At 41.6% G+C, this 25,239-nt stretch overlaps 1 protein-coding gene across 7 annotated transcripts in view; it reads left to right on the plus strand.

Moving 5' to 3' along the window:
* Positions 1-25,239, plus strand: part of FAT3 (FAT atypical cadherin 3) — a 573,356-nt gene that overhangs the window by 471,015 nt on the left and 77,102 nt on the right. For all 7 annotated transcript variants that reach the window (XM_039539405.1, XM_039539428.1, XM_039539433.1 and 4 more), the window contains 3 exons: positions 8,368-8,564; positions 9,336-9,489; positions 10,882-11,115. In XM_039539405.1, the coding sequence (XP_039395339.1) occupies positions 8,368-8,564; positions 9,336-9,489; positions 10,882-11,115 (585 nt within the window). The remainder of the gene's footprint in view (positions 1-8,367; positions 8,565-9,335; positions 9,490-10,881; positions 11,116-25,239) is intronic.

Here is a 25,239-nt window from a genome sequence, read left to right on the forward strand (position 1 = left end):
CAGTAGCTAAATGCAGCATGGTGTAAACGTTATTTCATTACTAATATTTTTTCCAAGCATGATAATATTGTTTGTTCCTATCATGTTATATTTATTGTCATTCTTTTTCCAGAGCAAAATTAAATGTCTGTATGTGTTGGGGTGGGGAGAGGGAGGTGGAGGGGGAAATGAGGTGTGGTTATTTTGTCTATGTCTGTATCTGTTGTCTGCATTCTCCAGTACGTTTTTGGGAGTAAAGTAAATATATTAGCAGCTGTGCAGGATGGGAGGCAGGTTCCTCCTGCCTCCCATCCTGCACAGCTGCTAATATATTGTAATAACCTTGTCATTATTAGTGTGCACCACTGTCTGCATTGGATAGAATTAGAACTGTTCCCGGTTTTGTCATTGACTCAATACTGCTAACAAGTAATGGGCAAAAATAAGAAGTCTCATTTAGCTCAAGTGGTGCATGGGTTTGTGTATTTGGGGCTGGAAGATCTGAATTCTATCCAAGCTTTTGCTATCAAATGGAGAATGGCTGTGGCATGTGGTATGGTAACAATCATGAATTCCTAGGTACCATGGATTTGTCATCATATACATTCAAAATACCACAAGTTTCAAGTGATTTAATAATTCATTTTGACCATTTGAAAAGAGTTTTTATTCAGTTTGAAAGTAAATTCTTCCACACCTGTAAAGGCTAAACTGCTTTATTAATAGGGTATCATAGAATAGTGTATAAGGACAGGAGGTGAAGGGTAGTTTTGTGAGTAAAGAACAAAACTGGAAGGCAGGAGTTCTATTCCTGACTCTGCCTCCCACTTCCTGTGTGACTTGGGTAATGCACTTCCTCTCTGTGCTTCATTGTCCCTGTTTGTAAAACTGGAATAATAATGCCCGTGTCCTAGAGGCCTTGTGACACCTATATAATTATTGTCTGTACGGAGCTTTGAGATCCTCAAATGGAAAGTGCTGTAGAAAAGCAAAGTGGTGATGTTTAAATTGGGAGTAGTTTAGTTCACTGAGATAATTATTAACTAGCATTTTTCCCGTTTATGTAAATTGTCCTGAAGTCTTAAATCTCCTGTTCTAATGCACAATACAGATACATTATGTATTAATCTGCTTTCATTAATTTGAGAAAAATACCAGTTCAATACCAATCTCCTCCCATAAGACCTAAAAGTTTCAAAACTATCCCTTCCTGATTTTATGTTGTCATAGTACATTCTAAAAATGCTACTACTGAAAAAACAAGAGGTTTAAAAGGCACATGTGATACCATTGCAACTGCTAGAACGTAATACCAAAAAGGCTTTGCTATCTTCAGTTTTTTAAGACATCCTCTTAGATATGGGAAATTGTGGAATGAAAATCAGCCAGAAAGATTTAATTCTGTTGGCTAAAAAACAAATGTTAAAATACAGTTGCATTTTCACTAATGAAACATTCAATTCATACTTTGAGTTCAAAATGAGTTCAGCTAGTGGACTTGAACATTTCATGACATCAAAATAGCTGGGGATTTTTTTTCAGTGACTCTGTCATTTTGAGACCCAGAATATTGTTCTGTAAATACAGCCATGCCTGAGCCGTTCACGGGAGCAAGTATGGATCACTGAATTAAAGGGAAAAGAAAGTAAATGTTGAGAATGGCATTTGGTGCACTCAGAATAGCCTTTCATACCTTTCCTTGAGGAAATGCAACACACACAGAATGTGTTGAAAAATCGCCTTTTAGATGAGGCATAAAATCAAAGCTCTAACCAGTTGTGATGACTAAAGGTCCCATAGTACTTTCCCCAAGAATACAGTCATTAATCTCAGTGTTCTGACCAACGTCTAATATGGATAATAACACTGTGCTTGACTAACATGCCCCTCCCACTTTTAGTTTATCTTAGATACAATTCTTCAGTTCAGACCTGTTCTTCAGGCTTGCTGTGTGCTGGTAAACAGCTGCCGTTTTCAAACGCAGAGCCATCTGCATTTCACTGGTGGAAGATGTGATGCCTGTTTGCCCATTTATTGACAGTCCTTGTTAAACAATTTGGGATCCATACCAATGAAAGCCACAGTATAAAAGCTGGCTGTTAAATATCAGAAAGTTCCTGGCAGTGATAGCTGGAGATGGAAGAGGCACTGTTGCTTTTCTTGTGAGAGTGCAATTTTGGCCAGTTGCATGCAATAAACCATGGGCCCTTTCATTCGGGTTACTGAAGACTTGTCAGTATTGTTTTAGACAAATAGATAAGGCTTTCTTAGTGTTTGCAGTATTACCTACAGGACCCTGTAATTACTGTAGGGGAATGCCCTTGCTTGTGCAAATATTGCAGGTTCTGTAAAAGTATTTAGATATCTGAGGGCTTGTCTGCTCAGGAAAACTCAGGAAAGTTAAGGCAAATCAGCTAAAAGGTGTGAAGTCACCTTCAAGGTGAAGAGGGAGGTGGGGGAGAGGGCTTGATTCAAGGTAGACTAATTTCAGAGTAGCAGCCGTGTTAGTCTGTATCCGCAAAAAAAACAGGAGTACTTGTTAGTCTTTAAGGTGCCACAAGTACTCCTGTTTTTTTTAAGGTAGACTAAGTTACTGTAGATTGAGGCCACTTTACTCCTTAATGAGGGCATCCACACACAGTGTGCATTGACTTCGCACCTCTAGTTGATTTACATTAACTTTCCTGAGTGTCCCTGTGTAGACACGGCCTAAAGTAACTGACATAACCACTGTTTGAGGCTGTTAAGATTGCTTCCCTGTCCTTGAAGCTGCTCTGCACCCACAGTTTCTGTTGAAGCAAGTGGGAACAGAGGATGCTCAGCATCTGAGAGGCTCAAGCCCTTAGTGAGGAGGCATGGGCTATAGCAGCTTGAAAGTGTGCCAGTGGAACTCAGTCTGACATCCAGTGTGCCTGACCTACCTGGTGAGGAGGTCTATTTAGCCCAGTGTCTGACTGACATCTGACCCTGGGCGAGGGTGAGCTGGTTGATGGCCATCTCAGATAAGCCTGAGGTGTAATGCTGGTAGATCGGGGGGAAACAACCAGAAGTGTGGCAGAGGTTATAACTTTGATCCAGCAAATCATTGAAGCCGGTGCCAATGTTTCTAATTAAGAGAGAAGGACCCCTTAGTCATCTCTTCTCAGTATTTGTGGAAGGGAAAGTTTGTGTTGTTTGTGGTGAGTATTATTTTCTTTTTGTCTGTGTTTATTTTGCCTGGGAAGCTCAATGGGTATTTGAGTAATTTTGGGGTGAGCGGCACATTTTTATTCTTGCTTTGTGTGCATTTCAAGCACCTCTGGGCAGATCCTCAGCTGGTGTAAATGGCCAGAGCTCTGCTGAAGTCAATGGAGACAATAAACCAGAGCTGAGGATCTGTCCTTTAGGGTATGTGTACACTGCAGTAAAACACCTGCGGCTGCCCGTGTCAATTGACTTGAGCTCACAGGGTTTGGGCTGCGGGGTTATAAAACTGTATTGTAGGTAAGTGGCTCTCTGCCAGGGGTACACATACCTTGGGGGTACACAGAGGTCTTCCAGGGGCTATTCAGCTAATCTAGATGAGTGTTTCTCAACCTGGGGTTTGCAGTCCTTGGGGGGGGAGGGGCTCACAGGATGGGTTTGGGGGGGGGGTCACAAATGCAGGGTTGGTATTGAGGGGGCAAGCAGGGCAATTGCCTGAGGCCCCACACCACAGTGGGTCCTGTGAAGCTAAGTTACATGTTCCAGCTCTAGGTGGTGGGGCTCAGGCTTCAGCCTCACCACCTGGGGCTCTGGCTTCAGACAAGACTCGCAAGTGGAAAAAAAAGTTCAAGTATCACACTGAAATGTAAGTACAATATATATATTCCAGTTGATTTATTTTATAATCGTATGGTAAAAGTGAGAAAGGAAGCAATTTGTCAGTAATAGTGTGCTGGGACACTTTTTATTTTTATATCTGATTTTGTAAGCGAGGAGTTTTTAAGTGAAGTGAAACTTGGGGTACACAGGGCAAATCAGACTCCTGACAGAGGTATTGTAGTCTGGAAAGTTTGAGAGCCACTGGTGCAGATGTTTGGGCTTGGGGTGGAGTCCAGGCTCTAGGACCCTCCGTCCTTGCGGAGTCCAAGAGCCAGGGCTCCAGCCCAAGCCTGAACATCTATACTGAAATTCTGTAGCCCCACCGCCCAAGCCAGCTGAGGGTGTTTTCTTGCAGTGTAGACATACCATTAGAGTCATTCAGGGAGCCACTTCTGAGAGCCCGGGTATTTGCAAGAGGAGTTATATTGGCAGATATAAGAATATTGTCATAGAATCTCAGGGTTGGAAGGGACCTCAGGAGGTCATCTAGTCCAACCCCCTGCTCAAAGCAGGACCAATCCCCAGACAGATTTTTGTCCCAGATTCCTAAATGGCCCCCTCAAGGATTGAACTCACAATCCTGGGTTTAGTAGGCCAGTGCTCAAACCACTGAACTAACCCTCCCTCCTCAAAAGCTAAGGTGTAGTGGTGGTAGAATTTAGTGGGTTGTCTTTATCATTTGGGCAGCTCAGTAAGCATGTGCACTGTCTTAAATGTTGTGTAAACACTATTGGTTTTAATATGCATAAAGTACCTACAATTCCAGATAGGCACTAGACATTTATAAATAAATAAATATGAAATCCAAAGAAAGAAACAAAATAAATAACCACTCTAGTATGCACTACGAATAAGGAAGTCACAGTGAAAACTCATGTGGTGAATATCTAGTTTTCAGCTACTCTTTTAGTTGTTATAATTTACGTATGTGCGCTTTAGTAATGATGTGTATCAAGATTTGTTTGTTTGGGATCAGCATGTTTGTGGATTTCATTGTGTCTAGCTGTTTTTTCTTTCATTAAACTTGAGCCCATGTTGGTTTTGTACCCTGTGCTGACTAGGGCATGGGGGAACAGGCCATTAGTCAAACTTCAAGTAACAAAAGATGAAAGATAATGCAGATTCTCTTAGCCTCAAAGTCATTCTGAAAAGTTGCTTTTATTTTTAGCTAACACTTCAGTGTTGTGACATTCAAAGCAGAACATAAGAAAACTGCCAACAGATTTTAAAGAATCCATTAATACTCGTAGTCAGGAGGCTTCCGTTTAGAAATTCTACATTATTCAGAGTGAAAAACTAATTAATTAGAATGCCCTTAGGACACAGAATCTGCTTAAATATGTTAGTGGAAAAGTTAATTAATCATTGCAGAATGAGATCTGCAGCAGGGCATACATACAAGTGCTAGAAAATGGTTCCCTGAGCCACGGCTTATTTTTTTCCTTCCCTTTTAAGAATATTTCCCAGACAGTATTTTACTGTTTACATCTCATTATTTCGGTAACACTTTATCATATGCCTTCAGTCTTTCATCAGCAAAATGTAGCAGCAGTGCTGAGCAATGGAGAAAGGAAGGATAATGATAACAAAAAAGGAAGAGACATATGAATCAAGCCTTTGATTCACATGTTTTCTGTTTATCACTAAGGTTTCTTGGTCATTCAGATGAATCTTCTAATAGAATAAGGGAAAGAAATGTGGGATCTTAAACACCCAAACATTTTATACACACTCCCATAATTTCCAGCATATGATATAAAAGCTATTTCATGAACAACATGGCGGTAATGACTATAGAGTTGTTCAAGGCTGGTGTTACTATTAACAGGACCAACAGCCAACTGATTGAAGTTTTTACCTCTCCTCTTTACTTAGCAATGGGATATACATGAGGTGGGTATAGTGCTTCATGTTAACTGAAGCTTGTTAATCATTTGCTTTAACCAAAGAACTCTCATACACAGTGCAGAAAAGTATTGAATGCCATCATGAAGTTAAAGACATATATTTAAGGCTTTGTTATATTAAACAGAACTCTTGCTATGGCTGGTTCGTAACCAGCTGTGGAGAAAAATTATGCTTCTTTACCCTGATGCTGAACATAAATGGAGCTATTTTAATGTTAATCAGCATGTGCCTACCTTTCTCTACAGCCCAACTAGGATGTGCTTCATAGTTCAGTCAAGTCAATGGACAGACTCTCAGTGACTTGACTGGTCTTTGGATCCAGCCCATATTGCATAATGAAATACAATGGATCGTCTTTTGGGGAAATCCATTTTTTGTCACAACACAGCTTTAGCAAGGGTCTGATTCGGCATGGCATTGAGAATCCTGTGCTCTCACAGAAGTCACTGGGAGCTGAGAGCCTTTCAAGATTGTAGCCTGTGACCATTGGGTTGCTATAAACAGAAAATGGTTAAGTGTTTGATATACCAACTTTATATTTTAATACCAATGCACACACTCAGTCTAAAGCTTCTATAAAATATGTGGCTGATCAATAATCTAAACTGCCCTCATTTTCTGGTGTGTGATATACGTAAAAGGCTTAACATATGTGTTCAACCTTTCTGTTTAGTTTTAAGTTCAGAAATGTGTCTCATCTGCCCTCTTTTTCCTGGGCCTGTCTACTTAAAATGCTGTGCCACTGTAGTATTTCAATGAAGACACTACCTATGCCGACGGGAAAGCGTAGGTATTTCACCTCCCCAAGAGGTAGTAGCTAGGTCAACGACAGATTTCTGCCGTCGACGTAGTGCTGTCTACGCTGGGGGTTAGGTCAGTTTAAGTGTGTCACACAGGGGTTTGGATTTTTCACACCCCTGAGCGATGTAGTTATACCAACCTAATTTCCTAGTATAGACCAGGCCCCTGAGAGACTTTATGGAGAACTGGCAGAGTTATGATATCTGAGATGCTAGGTAGCCATACCTAATTAAGTCGTGTGACCACAGGGGAAGAGTGATTTTTTTTATTCCAGCCGTTTATAACTTTTTCTCTTTTCTATGTTTTTGTTAGTACCTATTTTCTCACATACTGAACATAAATAGTTGGGAGTAAAGATTAAAAACCTACCTTTTCCAGTAGGGGCCAAGAGATCTCACAGCACACATCTAAGACACTGAGTGAGCCCTCCTGATGTCCCTTGGCTTTGCTGAATTTACATTCTTGATATTGCTAAGGAGAAAAAAAAATAATGAAAAAACACCGTTTGGGATGCCTTTTTACATCACAAAGAAGTAGGGCACAAGCCCTTTAAAAAAACAATCTTTACAGTCTCCCTTTAAGAGAACAGTAGCAAACTTCTCTTAGTGGGAAAAGCTTAAATAGCAGGTTAGCCTGAATTGTAATTTGCTCATTGAAATAACGTGGGGCTTTTCCATCTTCCCATTCAATTCGTGCAGCATCTGAGTTCATTATAAACAGATGCCATTCTGCCTGAATGTGGTGAATGTGTACATGTAGTTTTACAGACCAGGCATGTTCTAGGAGCTGTACACACAGATAGGAAGTCGTAATAACCTGACCCAAAGAATTGCCAGTCTGATCTGACAACCTAAAGACAAAGACTGGAGAACAGGCTACAGCAAAGGAAGGTAATTGAAGGTGATCATTTTATAGAAGAGATTAGGGATTATACCATTTCAAATGCAGGTGTAAATAACCATTAGAAATGTTATTGACAAAGAACCATGCCCCTTTTCACATCACTTTTAATTGCTTGTATCCTTCAGTGTGTGAAATGACATTATTTCCCTCTCTGAGGATGATGGGGACAAGTCTTTCTCTCTACAAGCTGCTTTTGTCTCCATGCAATTTAATGATGTGGAAAAGTAATATTGCCAGGTTCGGTGTCAGTGTTTCAGCATAATAAAAAGCTGTTCTGCTTCATCTCCTTCACTCCTAGCTGGCTTTCACTAGCTTTCACTCTCTGATAAATTTGATCTAATTGCAATGCTTATCTTTGAACTATTCCTTAAATGACCCCTCGTTAGGGCTATTTAATACTAATGTGTCTTTCTGTTTCATGTAAACTTTTTTTTAAAAACTAGAATCCTAATGAGTATAAGAACAGCACAGCTGTATGATAAAGCTTTCATTAAAGGATTCCTTAATAGAACCTACCGCCATTCCTTGATTGCGTAATCAACAGCTAATGAAATTGTCTTGGTAACAAGAGCTACAGTGTATTACATCCTCTCTTGAGACTAAGTGGAAAGACAATTGTACCATCCTGAGAAGACTATTGATTGTTCACAGTTTGAATTTGATTGCCCTTAAGGAGAACTAAACAAGAGATCATCTTGAGCTCTGCTAAATGGATTTTGTTTTCTTTGGATATTAGTGTTTTACTTTCATACAAGGGACCACAAATGCCTGGGACCATAATCTTATTACAGATTTCCAAAATTTGCCAGTTTGAAAGCACTTCTCATGGTATGAGGAGAAATGGTAGCTGCTTACTTGTGGCACCTTTAAACTGCATCAGTGTTTGTTTGAATGAGTGCAAAGCTCTGATAGGCCTCCATTGCCTCTTTGTAGGAGGGAATCCCAAAGGGAAGTTCGCCTTGGGACTGGTTCAGAATGAATGGAAGGTTTACGTGAAGAGACCACTAGATCGGGAAGAACAAGACATTTATTTTCTGAACATCACTGCTACCGATGGCCTCTTTGTAACACAAGCTGCTGTGGAAGTGACGGTCACTGATGTTAATGATAATAGTCCTGTCTGTGATCAGGTTTGTCAGCAAATTTTAGTTGTGTAATATTTTACTGGACATAAAGTTTTCCTATAAAGTTCACTATTATTTATCACTGGTTTCCAGTTTCATTTCTTTTCATTTCTTAGCTCCATTCATGGTACACTCTCAGTTCAGTGGCCTGACGTGCACTGGTGGGAGTAGATGGTTTCGCTAAAGCAGGTGGAAGGATAGTATTTTAGAGACCATAGCAGTGGAGCGAGGGGGGCTAGGCCTTCTCCACACTGGTAGTTTTCTTATTATGTAGTGAGGTTAGATTATTGTTGGTGCAGCCCCTCTAGTGGTAACAATGGTGATAGGATCAGTATAGACAGGACACAGGTAGCCACTGGCAGTTTAACCACCATGACGTCTAGACCTATCTGAGCACAGATGATACAGTGGTAAAATTACCCTGTGTCCTGCCCTTGCGCTCCCACACTCACCACCAAGGGTGAAGTTGTACTGCTACAGTAGTGAAATGAGGGGAGCGTTCAAGAAAAAGTCAGGGTAGACAGTGTATAAGGTGTGTCTGCCTTTTATTCCTAACACCTTTGCACTCCTGTGTTGGTGTTGTGATACTTAAAATGGTTCAGAACTTATACTAATGAGTTAAAGTTCCTTAAGAAAAGTTGTTTCTTTTGTATAAAAATGTTGAATATACTTGTAAGTGCATGCACTATAGAGAGTAACCATGCAAAATTATGTCTGTGCAAAGATAATATAAACTGCAGCTCTTGCATCTCCCGTGTTTTCTGCTTTTGTCCCTAGTTTGCATATGAAGCATTATTTCCTGAAGACATTCCATCAAACAAAGTCATCCTTAAGATCAGTGCCAAGGATGCAGACATCGGATCCAATGGTGAAATTCGCTATTCGCTGTTTGGACCTGGGAACAATAAATTTTTTTTAGATCCAGAAAGCGGTAAGGTGACAAAAGTTTTGTCTCTGAATGACATTGCAAACCCTGGCCGCCAGTTGGGGCCAGAGTTCTCGCCAATTATTGCTAATGCATTTTCCATTAAAGTGTCACATGGAAATCTGAACTTCTGCTGTCAGTTTATATTATTGCAGGCACTTATATCCACTTTGAAGGTGACAGTTATAGGACAGTAGAAGGGAAGGAACCCCTTTGATAGCCACCTTGGATATTCCATCCATTGAGGGGGATTTAACCCTTACGTTTCCCAGCAAGACCTTCAAACCAGTTGTGGGCATCAGAGGCCTTGAGCTGGAGCCCACTTGGTATAAAAGAGAGGGAGCTGCTGGCCGAATGTTTACAAGGAGCCTTCAGCTTTGGAAATCATTTCTTCCACCAGGGTCTGAAGTAGCCTGAATGTGTTGATCTTCAGTACAGTGGCAAGGACTATCTTTTCATCCAAGCTTCTGGGGAGGAAGGGCCATGGATATAGTATTTGTTAGCATGTTGGAGTGTTGTGGGGGTATTGCTGATTTGATACATGGTTTTTGATATGTGGTTTACTAACAGGAGGCACTGCATCTGATGGTACTGTTTTGTTACCATAAATCACAGAGGTTGAAGCAGTGGGAGGTGTTTAGTATGTTAAAGGTGGGCTATTGTCCTCTATCAGAATAAAGCATAATGTATTTAAATATGGGATCTGGCATATAAAAGACTAAATCAGTCCTGTTGACTAGTACCAGATGCTTTGCTGATATGTTAATGGTTGAAGACTATTTATCTGTTTTATAAGAAGCAGATAATATTTAAAACTTGTGGCATATGAACAAGCTACCTTGTGGTTGTTCTTAATGCCCATGGTCACACCTGTGTCCTTTCATTGGCCTATAACGTGTATCTGAGAATGAGAGATCTGATCTAAACGGGAAGGCAGAGGCACCTACTGAGACTCTTGAGTTGTTTGTTGGCAAAGATCAGCATTACGGCCCTTTACATTTGATTATCTCTGCTGTCATCAGTAGATTTACAGTGCATTTATGTGTTTAGAAATCTAGAGAGCCATGGAGATTATGAGAGTAACCAAAAGGCAGACATGAAAAATACTGTTTATTATACTCTCAGCCATGGGTGAAATTGTAGGGCTTTGAAGGTCATCCAGATTGGCTTACGTACTGCATTTGTACTGACAGTTAACTATGGTGGATAAAGAGAAGTAAAAATGAAGCTTTCAGGATTTTGTATTCCTTTCAATGATGGACACTATTATTTGTTTCTTTTTTTCCCTCTTTTTTTCTTTTAATTCCTGAAAAATATGTGATCTTTCTGGTACTTACAATATCTAAAAATGAATATTCTGTTATATTAATGATGATTGCTGCTTTTACCCAATTTTAGGTGAGTTGAAAACCTTGGCCCTTTTAGACAGAGAGAAAATCCCTGTGTACAACTTGATTGCCAGGGCAACAGATGGCGGTGGCAGGTTCTGCCAGTCAGAAATCCATCTTTTCCTGGAAGATGTTAATGATAATCCACCAATGTTTTCTACTGATCATTACACCGCATGTGTCTATGAGAATACAGCCACTAAAGCTTTGTTAACCAGAGTTCAGGCCACGGATCCTGATGTAGGTAAGTAAGAAATGTTACTAAGAATAACTAGTACCCAGGAAAAATACATGGGTTGGTGGAATTGTGACAGAGATAGCACCTTCTTCCTTCTCTCTCTCTCTCTCCTTATTCACCTCTTCTGCTTTTCCTTCCTCTCCCCTTTGTTATCCCCTTTGCTGCTGCTCATTGTTGAGTGTGGCATGGTGTCACAGATGTATAAGTATTGCAGTGGCCAGGGAAGTCTGTCGTCAGCATATTCTTATTGTAGAGATCACTGGTAGCAGTTACGATGAATTTAGGGTTAAATTTAAACTTTTGTGTTGTAAAGATCTCAGGTTCTTTTAGATCTGAAGTTCTCCATGCCTGTTTTTGTGTTATGCCCGTAATATAGTTATATGCCAGCAGAAATCTGTACCTGGGTGGAGAAATATAGGCCTTGATTCATCACAACTTTGTTATAATTTTACTCTGGTATTGTTGTACTTTGTATAGACTGGAGATATTCTGGTTATTTTCTTACTGATTTTTTTTTTAATGGCAGCCTTTTGTTATGTGAGGGACTCAATCATGAAATCTAGGCACAATTTTTTTGTCTTGTAACACAAGTGTTAAATTGTAAAAGCCTTTGCTCTTTTTCATCTAATTTATTTCAGGTAGATAAATATAGAGTCTGGCAGTTTTTCTTTTCTCTGCTTTATTTTTGGGAGATGTTTTATGAAATCGTGGCATGAGTGATGTTACCTACAAACCAGGATCTTTCACTGAATGGAAAATACTTTTTATTCATATTTTTCTGAATTATAATAGATGCTGGTACTGTCCTCTGTTGTTAAGGTTGCTAGTTTAAATTTGCTGCATTTAGTAAAGTTAAAGAATAAGCTGCAAACATTCATGACTGTATCTATAAAGAACACATTATGCTCCTGGGTTGAAAAATTACAATTACAGTTTATTGTACTGCCCTGTAGTGAAAAAGCCAATTACTCTTAGTAAGCCGATACATGTGTTGCAAACCCAGTGGTTTTTTTTTTCCCACTGCTGTTTTAATTAGCATTTTTCTCATGTACGAAGTGACATTTAAAACAAAAAAAGATATCAAAGAATTTGGAATAAATGTTGTTGATAAAAGTTTGTGCTAAAATCAACTTTACATAATGAGATGATGAACTATTAGTTTTCATGAACAATGGAGTTTGTGCATTAGTTTTCATGAACAATGGAGGTAATTGCTACATTCATTCTCTTTCTGAGACTGCATATTTTTATAGAGGTGGATAGGTGATGACAAATATGAAAAGATATATATATATAGGCTTCCTATAATGTTTAGAGCTGTGAATCATAGAGGGCTGTGTAAGATGGAGGAGTTATTCTGGTTTATGAAACTGATTTTAATACAATTCAGTGTTTTATTAGTCAGCACTAAAAAACCATATTCCCACTGTTGTGGAAATGAATGCATTAGGATCGGATATTTTTTTCATAACATGCAGTAGTTAAATCTCTGTAGAGTATCCTCCACTCCCCTTGAAAACATTTGTGTAGCTTATAATGAGCCCAGGAACATATTTTCCACAGAGCATTTTACAATCAGTGTCAGTGTCTGCCAATTCCTCTACTATTTCGGTCCTTGAAGAGCCATGTACTCTACCTGTAAGGAGGGTGAATTCTGATTTAGAGAACTTGCACCCTTTTCAGAAGAATGAAGAAAGGAATGCCAGCATGGAGAACATTGAGAGAGAGCTTGAAAGACAAGCCATGTTGTCGGCTCCAGGAACGCTTCCCACTATAACATAATACAGCATGTGGAGGAACTGGCATTATATTGAATGAATGTTTGGTCAGATACTCTTAGGATAATTAGGGCAATTTCCAGGCAGTAGGAAGATTCGGTGCCACTGCTCAAGTTATTGAAGGTTTTTGTTGTGCAGTACCTGCTTCTCAATATGTTATTTAACACATGGATGTGCCTCTGGTTGCTTCTTAAGGGCTTGGTCATGAAATGTGCTGAGCATTTCCTAAGAGACCTTATGAAGTCTGTGAGAGTTGAGGGTGTCATGCTGTCTGTAGTAGCTCTCAGCTGAAAGTGTTAATCTCAGGTCAGATGGTGTGCCCTGTTTTCTGACACCCCAAACTGGTGGTATATTCTATAATTCAATTTCACCAAGCCAGTAACAACTGTGCACTGCTGGATTGCTATATTAATCTTACCATGGAGCCAAAGTCAGTCGCCTGAGGCTCTCTAGTGCATCTTGCCACCCAGACAAACTGGGCTATGTAATGAAAAGTTATTAAAACCAAAAATCACCTCACATTAGGTCACTCCTGACCCCAAAGGGCCAGTCACTTACCCCAGGTCAAAAGATATGCTTGATCTCACACCAAAAACAATGTTGTAGCCAATTTCTCTGGTAAACTAACTAGAAATTTATTAGCTAAGAAAAAGAAACAAGAGTTATTGAGAGATTAATGTAAAAAAAAATAATTACGAGTGAGTCAGAGTTTGTAAATCCAAATGATTAGCAAAGGCGTAGTAATCTCCTGAGTTCCATAAATCTCTCAGGATTACCCAAAACAGCTTTGGGGATCTCTGTCTTGTATCTGGAACACCCCCTGAAAGTGTCCAAACGGCTCAGAGATGCAGGATCGCTCCCAAGGTAGATTCTTATAGCTGTTTTCCCCAGAAAGCAGTCTGGCATGTGTTCTCATCACAACATGGATCTGTAGATTTCCCTTTGTTGAACACGAGGACCCATGCTTTGAAGTTAGCATGCTTCCCATTTACAGTTCTAAGGCTTCAATCCTGGTTAACTTTACAGAGACATACATAATGCATTGAATTCAGCCATCCAGCCGGTCTTTCATTAGTTTTCATGAACAATGTGATAGCCAGAAACAATCCTTCATTAGTTGTCATGCAGTTTTACACGTTAAGTAAATTCTCATCTAAACGCTAATACATGCTTTGATCTAAGGTTAATTAAGTACAGTGATGTATTATGTAAAATATAATGTAATAGCATTCAGCAGGTTACAGATAAATGAAGACAATACCATCACATTTCCTTTTTAATTATGCCAACACACAAGTGAATTGGCCTGATCACATTACAATGCCTTTTGACACTCCTTTGATTTCTATTAGCATGTGAGTGAATGAGCCTGCTGCCTTGGTGGGAACTGGCAACCTGCTTGACAGCATCACAGAGGGCACTCAGTACTATGCAGGATTTGAACCTAAATTGTCTGATTTATATTTAACACATTCATTGATTTTGTTTCATATGGCTGGCTCTGGAAGCAGAAGAATGAACTAATCAAACCTCCATTATTCTTCTGAACTCTTGGATACACAGTTGGTAGCTCCCCACTGTATCTAGGCAGTTACACATGCTAGAGGGGGAAAGGAATGGGAGGGCTCTGCTTTCCAATTTCACAACTTTCAGTCGAAGAGAATTGCTTTGGATAACAAGGAGCATATTCCAATACAGTGCATAGTTCAATTTATATTACCCCTCCCCAAAGACGGATGGTCCAAACGGTTAATTAAGTGGGCATCTGGAAGAAAGGGGAGGGGGCTACACAACTCCCTTTGTTACACTATAATTATTGATTTTTTTAAACATAAACATATAGCATTGCTATCTGCCCTACTTTTACTGGAAATTCCTGATTTTTCATGGAGCTCACCTGTATCATGCAAGCTAGTGAAATAGCCCACCATCCTGCTATTGTAGATAGAGTATAGAGGCTTTGGGACCTGAGCTGTTACTGGTTTTACAGCGTGGCAGATAGACTCCCAGATTTGCAGAGACACCATAGCAATCTGATATGTGGAATCTGTTGTGCAACATCTACCCTACAGGAAAACTTGGTGGAGAAATCCAATGGGAGTTAGGTGCCTGGATGCTTTCAAAAATTCTACTACTTCCAACTAGGCTGGCACCAGTATTCATCTTCATGTTCCTACACGCCTCTAGAAATCTGGTCCCTAGATAGGGCCAGCTTCAGGGTTTTGCTGCCCCAAGCAGCAAAAAAAAAAAAAAAAAAAAACCAAGCCGTGATCGCGATCTGTGGCAGCTCTACCGCCACTGCTTCAGTCTTCGGCGGCAATTCGGCGGCAGGTCCTTCGCTCCGAGAGGGACCCGCCGCTGAAGAGCCGGACCTGCTGCCCCTTCCCCATGGCCGCCCCAATCACCTGTTTGCTGGGCTGGTGCCTGGAGTCGGCCCCATCCCTAGAGCTTTAACGTTTGTGGTGGCCAGCTGGCAGATCCAGCTCTCCATTTCCCTCATCCAGTACTGGTGTTTTTGGCAATTTATTGAAGTCTAACAAGCTCCTTCTAGTCAGTCTTTTATTTGATCAGTCTGTCATGGGAGACATATGCTAGAGGTACCATTCAACCAACATCACAGTTTCTAAGAATTGTACATGATAATTTTTTAACACAAAAGATATTGTCCCCAACACAAGGTAGCTCCTTGCGATGAATAAAGATGAATTATCACTGGACTGAAGGGTGATAAGTGCCGAGGGACTGGTGATCATGACCAGATAACACTGAATATGGACAAATAGGGGACAGTTCCAATAATTACCATAAATACTTGGTGCTTCAAAAGGGCTTATTTCCGAAAGCTGAGCAAATTTCATTGAGATAAAAAAAAATAGATAGAATAATGTGTATGAAGATTCAAAGTTCTTTAAAAGAATGTATTAAATGTTCAAAAAAGCTGTATTTCCACAATTAAGAAAGAAGATAACTTTGGCTAAAAACCCACCCAGTTCAGTGGCAAAATGAAGAAAAAATTAGCAATAAAAAATAGTATATAAAAAATAGAAAAGGAGGATAATAGAAATCATATAAATTAGAAGTTATGAAGAGCAAAAAATTGATAAGGGAAACTAAAGACATCAGGGAAATATCCATAGCTGCCAGGGCTAAGGACAGAAATAATTTTTTACTTATACTAGGAACAAAAGAAATCCTAATACTGTTGTAGGCCCATTACTAGATAGCTAACTGTTAATAACGATGCAGATAAGGCAGAAGTGATCAATAAATATTTCTCTTCCGTATTTGGAAAGAAGGAAGATGATGTGCTCATATCACATGAGAACTATGAAGTAATTTCCAGTCCATTAATAACTTAGGAAGATGCGAAACAATATCTACTAGGGGTAAACACTGTAAACTCAGCAGATGTGGATAACTTGCAACTAAGATCCCTAAAGGAGCTTTCTGAGAAGATCTCTGGCCTGCTGATGTTAATTTTTAATAAATCTTGAATACTAAGGAAAGGCCAGATGACTGGAAGAGTGCTAATGTTGTGCCAATATTAAAAAAGGAACGCAGAATGACCTAGTTAGCTATGGGCCAGTTAACCTGATATCAGTCCCAGGTAAAATAATGGAAAAGATTATATGTGATTTAATTGATTACGAAATAAAGGATAGGAATATAATTAATGCCAGTCAACATGGATTTATGAAAAATAGGTCATGTCAAACAAACCTGATTTCATTCTTTGATGAGATTACAAGTTTGGTCGATAAGGGTAGACTTCTGTAAGGCATTTAACTTATGACTGCACAGCATTCTGATAAAAAATTCAAACTATACAATATCAATAACGCACACGTTAAATGGATTAAGAACTGGCTGTCTGACAGATCTCAAAAAGAATTTGCCAATGGGAAATCAGCATTGAATGGGGATGTTTCTAGTGGGGTTTCACAGGGATTGGTACTAGGACTGAAGCTATTCAACATTTTCATCAATGATATGGAAGTAAATATAAAATCATTATTACATTGCATCTTCCAGTGTTGCTGCACAGGGCGGAATCTAGTCTTCTCCTTTCCTCTCTGTTATTTGCTGCTGCTTCCACTGTTCTATTGTGTTGAAATAGATTGTTCTGCCCTTCCTGCTTAGAGTTCTTCTTGAGGTTTCTCTTGGGTGCCCTCATTTCTGCACACCAGCTGGTTTCCACTTGACAGCTTCATGTAGGAGTCTGTGAGTTGGTATCTGGAGTAGATGCTCCAAATATGTCCAGCGCTTTCGTCTGATTCTAGTGGAAACAAGTTGCTGGTTCGTAATTTCTTGGATCTTTTCTTTGGTGATGAAGTCTTTCCAACCAATGCCCAGAATCTTTCATAGGCACATATTTTTGAAGGCATCTAGTTTTCTATCTAAAATCATCAGTTCTTGCAGCCATATGTTAGCATTGATACTGTGTTTGAATTGAAAATTCTCAGTTTTGGTTTGATGCTGTATATCAATGATTTCCATATGTTGTTGAGTTTAGTAAATACTGTAGTTGCCTTTCATATCTTTGACATCCTTTCCTTCTTGAGATCTCTGGCCAATACAGTGCTGCCCAGGTAGGGAAGCTGTTCTCTTTCCTTGATGTTTTTGCCATCTAGTGTGATGTTACTGCTTGATGTCTGGGTTTCAAGTATGTTTGTTTTAGCATAACTAATTTGGAGCCTTACGTGGTCTGCTATGTTTGCCAGATTGACTCTCTTTGTAAGTTTTTGGGGATGTCATTTAGTTGCATACTATCATCAGCAAAGTGTAGCTCTTCTAATAATTTGCTATCTCCTGATGCTATACCACTGTTAGTACTCCAGATGCACTTCTTTACCATGCAGTTTATGGCAATGCCAAACAACAGCAGAGATAAAATGAAGTCCTGTTTCATGCCAGTGTTCCCGCTGAGCCACTCTGTAGGCTGGCTTTTCACGTTACAGAATGAAAAATCTCTATTTATAAAATTTGTGGATGACTCAAAGATTGGTGGAGTGGTAAATAATGATGAGGACAGGGCAGTCATATGAGTAATCTGAACCGTTTGGTAAGCTGGACCCATGCAAACAAAATGTACTTTAATATACCTGAATGCAGAGTTCTACATCTAGGAACAAGGAATGCAGGCCAAAACGACAGAGTCGGAGACCATATGTGGAAAGGAGTGATGCTCAAAAGGATTTAGGAGTCATGTTGTCTGGGACTGTCCAGAGCAAATTATACCATTAGAGCACATATCTCTCTCCCCTGAGGTGAAGACAAGTCTAGGAATGGTCTCTGCTGGGAGGGTGAAACTTCACAGGTATAGTGTAAGAGTGCAATTTTGGGAAGGATTTCTACAAAACTAAAGAAAAGTTTTGAATACATCATAAAGCAACACATACAATGAATAAGCTCTGTGATGCATTTCCAAAGCATCCCTTTAGTTTTGTGAAGCGGTGCTTTTAGTTGTTGATGTATCCTGCTCTTTTGAAAGGCTGTAACCTCACAGCAGAACACAGTGCTCTGAAGTGTATCTGTCAGTTTCAAAAATATATCCACACAGTGGGATATTTTGTATGATGACCTTGGCTGCTCTGCATCTTGTATGACTCCTATGGCTCAGTATGTCTCTGCTATTTGATTTACTTCCATTCAGATTCTATTTCCTGGGCTTGATTTCTTCAGGATTTCTGCTGGATATCATCATGGCCTGCAGCGGAAGGCTCCTGGCAGCAAAATTTTTGCCTAAGTCTGATTAAAGCAGCATTATGGGCTTGCACCCATCCAAAAGTGGGTGGTGCTTTTTAGGTCCAGGTAGCTCAGAGGATGCATTATGTTCAGCACATCCCATGTCATGCACGCTCTGCTAGTTGGGGCTCCTATAGACCCTTGTGTGTAGTAAGTGATAGCTGCCTTTGTGTATGTGAGGGTGACGTACAAACACTCTGCTCTCACACTACAGTCAGTCCCATCTGGGGTGCATTTGCCCCAGCTGCTGCAAAGAGAATGAATCAAGCTCCATTATCTAGTGTTTTCTGTATCTATGTATGGTTAATTTGTACCTACAGTTATCTCTAAATGCCGTCTCTCTGAGTTTTTCCCTCTGTTGGTTGAGGGAGGATACAACATTTTCAGCAAAGATCTCAGTAACTATGATTAATATTTGTTCTGTCTGAAGTTCTGCTCCTTTTCAAAGTGTTTAAATCTTTGCAAGTACCGAGGGAACTACTAAAATTCCAATAAAAATGAAATACTACTAGCAAAAAAGGCCAAGGGATGTGGTAATTCTCTGTTGTTTGTGTGTGTATACATATAAAGAATTAAGTTAACAAGATGCATATTTGCATATGTGTATAAAGAATTAATTTAACAAGGTGCAAGTCAGTCACTCACCCACTGTCCATTTTACTTGTATGGTCTATCTTTCCCCAGTCTCTGCCTTTTCAGTTTGCAGAGTATGATATATATATATAATTGCACACACGTGTGCACACACACACAAATCATCTACCGAGCAATTTTCAAACTTTTTGAGCTGAGCCCCTCCTTTGAGTTACCGTTTTTGGTTGTCCTCCCCTCCCCCAAGTGTTAACTCTGGGTTTTAAAATTTGAGTAATCAGGAAAGGCCATAGGACAGGGGTTCTCAGACTTCACTGCACCATGACCCCCTTCTGACAACAAGAATCACTACATGAAGCCAGGATGGGGGACCGAAGCCTGAGCCCCACCGCTCTTGGCGGGGGGAGCCAAAGCTGAAGCCCAGGGCTTCAGCCCCAGAGAGGGGACCTGAGCCCTGCCACCAATGGCTAAAACCTTCAGGATTTGGCTTCAGCCCTGGACCCCAGCAAGTCTAAGCCAGGTCACGACCCAACTTGGGGTCCCAAACCACAGTTTGAGAATCACTGCCATAGGAGCATCCTAAGGCTAATAATTACACCATGAAAAATGGGGGTGGGAGGAAGCACTGTAATTAGATAGTCTTCTTACAAATAATTGCTAACTTGAAAAGTAACCACTTATTTCACAGATCTTCTGGCACAGCTGTCTTCTTTTTTTTCATATTCATAGAATATTTTTTTCTTATGGTTGTCATGACTTTTTGCCAAGCTTTAATAGTGTGATTGTTTTCTGTAGTAAAGAAAATATTTCAACCCTCTCTTTTGGGTTTTCTTGTGCAATCTCATTTATTTAAAAAGAAAGAATGAATTCTTTTAAAAATTCAGTTAAAATAGAGTAAATTAACTTTCCTGGAGAAAACATTTTTGTTAATTAGTTGATGGAGCTGGATTAGAACCAGGAAGAGAAACATGCTGCAAACCTTTAATATTTAAAAAGAAAATGGTTATGTGGTGTCATCAGCAGGCATTGTCAGCTGCAGAAAAGTAGATGGATGTCATGTCCAAACAGAAACTTGCTCAGGGCATTATTTGATAATCCTCACTCCTTGCTGAACTTGGTCCGGGTCAGTCCTTGAAGTAACTCCACTGACTTCAGTTGAATGTAGTCCCCTCAGCCTGGGCTCAGCCGTTGTCTCTTTCAGTTTCTTGCCCCGGGGTCCCCTGTGGGAGCCCCACATGCCTGGGCAATCTCACTGTTCCCGGCAGGAGTTCAGTTAATTCCCGGGGTCCTTTTTGAGTCTAGTTACCTCAAATGCTGGCACTGCTCCCCTGGTGCCTCCACAGATCGTTGGCTAGGAGCAGCCTTACAAAGCCTCTTGCCCGTATCAGGCTTGTATGTTCATCTTGCCCCACACGAGGCAGGAGTGTAAAGGGAAGGCTAGCCACTTCCCTTGCTGCTGGAGCGAATTGGGAGTCCCTAACTGCCTCTCCTCCAGGGTAAACTTCCCTCTTTTCCTGTGGCGAGCATCACCTTTTTAAGCTCCCCTTCTTCAGGTGGAACACGTTCTGCAGGTGTGCCTAACTAGCGCTGCCTGAGTGCATGAACACCTTTATATCAGCACGATAGGGTCGTGTCCCATCTCCCACAACCCTTCCAAGACCACAGAGGTTTCTTGCTCAAGTGTCAGGCCAGTCCCTGTCAGCCTGGGGAAAAAATCCACATTTGTATGCTCTTTCCCTGTGCGTTGCTGCTCCCAGAAGCTGGAAGATTAGAGGGCTAGATACCAGTTTATAATGTGGGTGTTCGAACCCTTCATAGAGTGTAGCCACTGCAAGGGCACATGGTCAGTGACTAAGGAAAAGGGACCTATCCAGGTGGTAATACCTGAGTGAGTCTACAGCCCACTGGATAGCCAGAGCGTCTTTCCCCGGGGGAACAACTTCCTGCTTACATATAGGATTGGGTCCTGGGAGAGCACCACTCCTGGGCTGACATTTGAAGCATCTGTATAGAGAATAAACTCCTGGGTGAAGTGAGGGTTCATGAGGACCGGCACCTGGCTTAGAAGTGTCTTCAAGGTATTAAAAGCTTCATTGGACCAGTCCTCTCACTGGATGTTCTTGGTGTCTTTGCCTTTTAGCAAGGGAGCTAAACTGGAGTGCAAAATTGCAGATGAACTGGCAATAGAGTCCCACCAGGCCCAAGAAGCAGCGTATTTGTCTCCTAGTCCATGACACGGGATATGATTTTAACGCACAAAGACTTTGTCTAACACAGGTTTCACACGGCCTCCACCTATCCAATACCCTAAATAAATTACTTCTGTTGTGGCCAACATACACTTTGCCAGGTTAGCTGTGTGGCTGGCCTCCTGTAGGAATGTCAGTACTGCCCTTAGGTGCTGTAAGAAATCTTCCCACATATAGGTATAGATGACAGTGTTGTCAAGGTAAGCCACGGCCTACTGCTGGTGGGGTCTGAGTATTTGGTTCATAAGATGCTGGAAAGTTGCTGACAATCCTTGCAACCCAAACAGCATAGTTTTAAAATGGAAATGGCCAAAGGGGATTGATTATACAGGTGTCTCCTGGAAGGATGGAGACAGGGGAGTTTGCCCTTTATAAAGTCAAGGGGACTGAGGTATTGTGCCGGGCCCAATTGCTCTAACAGCTCCTCCACCCTTGGCGTTGGGTAGGCATTGCACTTTACAATGGCATTGTCCTTCTAAAAGTCTATGCAAAATTGGACTGTGTCATCCGCTTTAGGGACCAGGAATATACAGGCCCTGCAGTTGCTCCGAGACTCCTCAATATCCCATTTTCAATATGGCCTTCACCTCTTTTCTTACTGTGTCCCCTATCCTTTTAAGTAAGGGTCGGGGATTCTCCCTAACCGGTTGCCCTGGTGCTGTTTCCAGATGATATTGTATTGTGTATGTTCTCTCCAGACTTGAGGAGACACCTTAGCAAAGTCTGAGATCATTTGCACCAATTGGATCTTCTGATCCAGCGAAAGGGTCTCACTTAACAGTAGAGGTCCAGGTTCTGGGCAAGCAGCTACCTCGGGCCGTAGTTCTAGGCTCACCGGGTGAGTGTCTGTCAGGAGTGTTTCCCGGGTCATCCAGGGCTTGAGAAAATTAAGACCTTAGTTTCCTTCCTCCTGCCAGATAGCTGGATCTCATAATCTACCAGGCCCATTTATCTCAACACCTTGAATGGACCCTGCCTGTGAGCCATCAATTTCAACTTCAAGGATGGAGTCAGCCTCTGTTGCACTTTATGAAACTTTCTTCATGTTCCATGTTTTCTTTTCTGTTTGTGCAGCAGCTGCTCTTTGAATGTATTTTCCCCACATACTCAAGCATCAAGATCTGGATCCATAGAGGGATGAGGCAGAAAGGTTGCAGGTGCACTGCTTCCAAGCTCCTTTTGTTCTGCTTGTACATGTAGACTGAGACCCACCAAGGAACAGTATCCATCAGTGTCCCAGTTGGATTCCTCTGGCTCATAATAGCATCCTGATGTTGCAACCTGGCAGCCTGGCTATCTTCACGAGGAGTGACTACCTATCTGGTCCTGGTCTTGTTTCCACATACAGCAGTTCTGCAGCATCTTCTCATGCAACACAGACAGGTCTCTGATAGGACCGGGGTGAAAGTGAGCCGGTACGAGCCGGTACTCCATACCGGTAAGAACCCGCACCGGCCCATACCCGGCCCACATTAAAGCACTGCTGCGGCAGCACTTTAATGTCCCTGCCCCTTTTGCCTCCCCTGTCAGCAGCCCTGCCCGTAGGGTCCATACTGTCAGAGCCGCCGACAGGGGAGGCAAAAGGGACAGGGACATGGCAGCGCTTTAAGGACGGTCCTTTGCCGTGGCAGCGCTTTAACGTTCCTGTGGGCCCCCACCCCCGGTCAGTGGGGGGCGCAGGAACGTTAAAGCGCTGCCGCAGCAAAGGGCCCTGCAGTGCTTTAATGTCCCTGCCCCATTGGCCTCCCCTCCCCCGCAGCCTCCGATGGGCTGGGGGGGAGGGCAAAGGGAGCAGTTGCCCTTGGGCCGGCGCTTTAAAACCGCTCCGGATGCTGCTGCCGCTAGCCAGGCAGCCTGAAAGGGCTGGTTGGGGGATGCTGACCCCCAGCCCCACTCCTTCCACCCAAGGCCCCGCCCCTTCCGTGGGCCGGAGGGTCCCCCCCCAGCCCATACTGGTAAGTGGCCTGACTTACTTTCACCCCTGGATAGGACATGATAGTCTTACACAGCAGAGCAGTGATGCAGACACCATTAGTCAGTGCCATGAGAACCCAGGGTGTCTGCCTCTATAGACTCTCAAATAGCAACAGTGGCCACAAATGCCCTTTTCCATCCATGCCTTTGCACAATGCTTCTAGGCTGGAGCGAGTCACAAAGGCCACTCAGAAATTTCAGCAAGTGCTGCAGAACCAGGCTGTCCACCTCCTGAGTAGGATGGGAGAACAAGGGTATAATCTATCTGGGCTTCATATTCTGAGATAGCTGCCTGCAAATTGCCTGGTTTCGTTCAAGGTATTGGTTACAGTCAGCAAACTCCTAAGTGCCTTCTGGCCTGGCTACTCTAGAGGCCACCTCTCTGTCTCTCACCCATCACAGAACCTGTTCTTATCTGGGTCACTTAGTGAGCTGGAACTACAGAGGCCATTGCCTCTGTAATCTGCTACTTCCGGGGGTTTGCCTACGATTGGCCACATTTAGAAAACCCCTAAGACTCATCTCTCTAGCCTTTTTTTCATAAGTACGAGCTCATTTTCCCTGTGCTTTCAGTGACCTCCTTATTTCTGTCCTCTTAAAAACTTGGTTCCCAGGTGATCACAAGGTGTTAGAACCTTACTGTACAGGGAATTGTTTTTTGCGTTCATCTAGTTGTTGTTGTTATATATGTATTTATTTATTTGTATTACCATAGTGCCTAAGAGCAGGACCCTGTCTAGGCGCTATACATACACTGAACAAAAAGACAGTCCCTGCCCCAGGGAGCTTACAGTCTAAGCCAGGGGTCGGCAACCTTTCAGAAGTGCTGTGCCGAGTCTTCATTTATTCACTCTAATGTAAGGTTTTGCGTGCCAGTCATACATTTTAACATTTTTAGAAGGTCTCTTTCTATAAGTCTATAATATGTAACTAAACTGTTGTTGTATGTAAAGTAAATAAAGTTTTAAAAATGTTTAAGAAGCTGCATTTAAAATTAAATTAAAATGCAGAGCCCCCGGGACCAATGGCCAGGACCCGGGCAGTGTGAGTGCCACTGAAAATCAGCTTGCATGCTGCCTTCGGCACGCGTGCCATAGGTTGCCTACCCCTGGTCTAAGCCATGTATGTTGGGCATAAGGCACTGGACTGGGACTTGGGGGATCTAGGTTCAGTTCCAGGTTCAGCACAGGCACCCTGTGTGACCTTGAGCAAGTGGCTCTCTGTCTTTCTGTGCTGACCTCAGTTCCCCATTTGTAAAATGCAGATAATACTTCCTTTCTTCCACCATTTGTCTGTTTAGATGGGGCAAGGACTGTTTTTCTACTGTCTTGCATAATAGGGCTCTGATTTCAGGCGGTGCATCTAGGTGCTACTGTAACACAAATAACAATGAATTCGAATACTGGCAATTATATGTCTATTTTTAATTACATTTGAATGTTTAAAACTCACCATAGGTGTATCAAGGACTTCATTATTCTCTGGAGAGCCAGCTAATCCTAATGTAATTTAAATAGCATCTTTTTTTTTTTGTTCTCGTTGTTGCTTTTATGTAAGCATGGCTGGAGAAAAGAGAGTCCCTCAGCTCCCCCTGGTGTGAATACTGTACTCCTACTATGTCAAGCACAAAACAAATGTGATTTGTGTGGCTTTTGATCAGTCATTTTTACAATGCTTTTCTACTGCTGTAAAGCAGAAGCTGTAAAGCTCTTGCGTGTTCAATTAATGTCAGGCTTGTAAAGTTCTCAGACAATAAGGGCAACAAATACTCAACTGATAGAGGCTAAGAATGG

This window comes from Mauremys reevesii, linkage group 1, assembly GCF_016161935.1.
Source record: "Mauremys reevesii isolate NIE-2019 linkage group 1, ASM1616193v1, whole genome shotgun sequence".
NCBI classification, from domain to species: Eukaryota; Metazoa; Chordata; order Testudines; family Geoemydidae; genus Mauremys; species Mauremys reevesii.